Source organism: Anas acuta, chromosome W (assembly GCF_963932015.1).
Source record: "Anas acuta chromosome W, bAnaAcu1.1, whole genome shotgun sequence".
NCBI classification, from domain to species: domain Eukaryota; kingdom Metazoa; phylum Chordata; class Aves; order Anseriformes; family Anatidae; genus Anas; species Anas acuta.
The window spans coordinates 11,516,188-11,518,448 of NC_089016.1; the positions used below are offsets into that span (position 1 = coordinate 11,516,188).

General features: G+C 53.6%; 1 protein-coding gene across 1 annotated transcript; it reads left to right on the top strand.

Moving 5' to 3' along the window:
- Positions 1-1,054: 1,054 nt before the first annotated feature.
- Positions 1,055-1,990, top strand: LOC137846919 (olfactory receptor 14C36-like). Its single transcript, XM_068665026.1, has one exon. It carries the CDS (start codon positions 1,055-1,057, stop codon positions 1,988-1,990), a length of 936 nt encoding a protein of 311 aa, XP_068521127.1.
- The last annotated feature ends 271 nt before the right edge of the window (positions 1,991-2,261 follow it).

The following is a 2,261-nucleotide window of genomic DNA, read 5'->3' on the forward strand; positions in this document are numbered from 1 at the left end:
GGAATGGGGTCTGTGAGCATTGACGAGAGGAGCCGTGGGGACAGAGAAAGAGCTGCTGGCAGGGACAACTGCAGGCAGCAGGGACATGGGCAGGCAGTGAGAGGGAGCTGCTCCCTCCCTGCCATCCCCTGCAGTGCAGGCGCCTTCCTCGCAGCAGCCCCTGGTCTCCTCTCTTCCCCTCACAGCTTCTGTCACAGCATGTATAACCTGGGGGGCTGAGAATATGGGGTGTCTGAACCCTAAATCTCTGTGTCAGTAGACACATTTGCTTCAGGCCCCCTCTACCTTCCTCCATGGAAGAAGGCACAGAATCACAAAATCATAGAGTATCCCGAGTTGCAAGGGACCCACAAGGATCATCGAGTCCAACTCCTGGCTCCACACAGGTCTTACCCCCAAACTCCTACCATATGACCAGGAGCACATTCCAAATGCTTCTTCCACTCCAGAGCTCTTGTCCCTCTGCTGTCTGTGCAGGGCAGATGGCACAGGGCTGTGAGGACAGGCGCTACCTCACCGACACCACAGCCTCTGCACTGGTTTGGGTCCGCCTTGCCTGCCCATGCCTGCTTCTCTCCCTTGCCCAGCGTGGCAGCTGGTGCTGCCTGATTCTGACAGGGAGTGCTGTGCACGGAGGGTGAAGCAGGAGGAGATACTCCCTGTTCTCCGGCCAGACACGCACAATCCACCTTCTGGTTTTGTCTCCTGGGTATTGAACAGGGAAGATGCACACAGAGGCACACAGCCAAACACCCCTCACTCAGCAGAGGGAGCCACTGCCCAGGAACCTTCCCTCTTGGAACCTCAAATGGAGCAGAGCAGGCTCACTGGGAGCTGCTGGGGAGAGGATGCTGCAGTGTACAGGACACTCAGCAAGCAGAAAGCAGGGCTCCAGACAGGGAGAGATACAAAGATCCTCTTAGAAAGAGGGAATGTAAGACTTTAATTGGGGATTAACTGATTTTTACTCACAGTCATTACTCATAACACACCGTCTCACTCTCTATATATGTTTTGTTTCTCATTTCGCAGTCTCCTTGACCAAAGTAAGCAAATGCCCAACATCAGCTCAGTGAGCGAGTTCCTCCTGCTGGCATTCGCAGACACGCGCGAGCTGCAGCTCCTGCACTTCGCGCTCTTCCTGGCCATCTACCTGGCTGCCCTCCTGGGCAACGGCCTCATCCTCAGTGCCATAGCCTGCCACCACCGCCTCCACACCCCCATGTACTTCTTCCTCCTCAACCTCGCCCTCCTCGACCTGGGCTGCATCTCCACCACTCTGCCCAAAGCCATGGCCAACGCCCTCTGGAGCACCAGGGCCATCTCCTATCAAGGCTGTGCTGCACAGGTTTTTCTGTTTGTTTTCTTGATTGGGTCAGAATTTTATATTCTCACCATCATGGCCTACGACCGCTACGTTGCCATCTGCAAGCCCTTGCACTACGGGAGCCTCGTGGGCAGCAGAGCTTGTGCCCAGATGGCAGCAGCTGCCTGGGGCAGTGGCTTTCTCCATGCTGTCCTGCACACGGCCACTACATTTTCCTTGCCCCTCTGCCAAGGCAATGCTGTGGACCAGTTCTTCTGTGAAATCCCCCAGATTCTCAAGCTCTCCTGCTCAGACTCAGACTATTTCAGGGAAGTTGGGCTCATTGCCTTTAGCTTCTGTTTAGGTGTTGGTTGTTTTATTTTCATTGTGGTGTCCTATATTCAGATCTTCAGGACTGTGTTGATGATGCCCTCTGAGCAGGGCAAGCACAAAGCCTTTTCCACGTGCCTCCCTCACCTGGCTGTGGTCTCCCTGTCTATCAGCACTGCCACATTTGCCCACCTGAAGCCCCCCTCCATCTACTCCGCACACGTGGACATGGTGGTGACAGTTCTGTACTTGGTGATACCTCCAGCAGTGAACCCACTCATCTACAGCATGAGGAACCAGGAGCTCAAGGATGCACTGAAGAAGCTATTCCAGTTGTCTTCCAGAAGCAGTTAGCTACCGCTCTTCTGTTACAATGGGAAAAAGTCACAAAAAAAAATTCCATAGAATCATAGAATATCCTGAGTTGGAAGGGACTCATAAGGATCATCAAGTCCAACTCCTGGCACCACACAGGTCTACCCAAAAATTCAGACCATATGACTAAGGGCACAGTCCAAATGCTTATTAAACTCTGACCGGCTCGGTGCAGTGACTACGTCCTTGGGGAACCTGTTCCAGTGTGCGACCACCCTATAAGTGAAGAACTTCCTGATGTCCACCGTAA

Coding starts and splice junctions, on each gene's coding strand:
- LOC137846919 (XM_068665026.1), top strand. CDS start 1,055: ATGCCCAACATCAGCTCAGTGAGCGAGTTCCTCCTGCTGGCATTCGCA.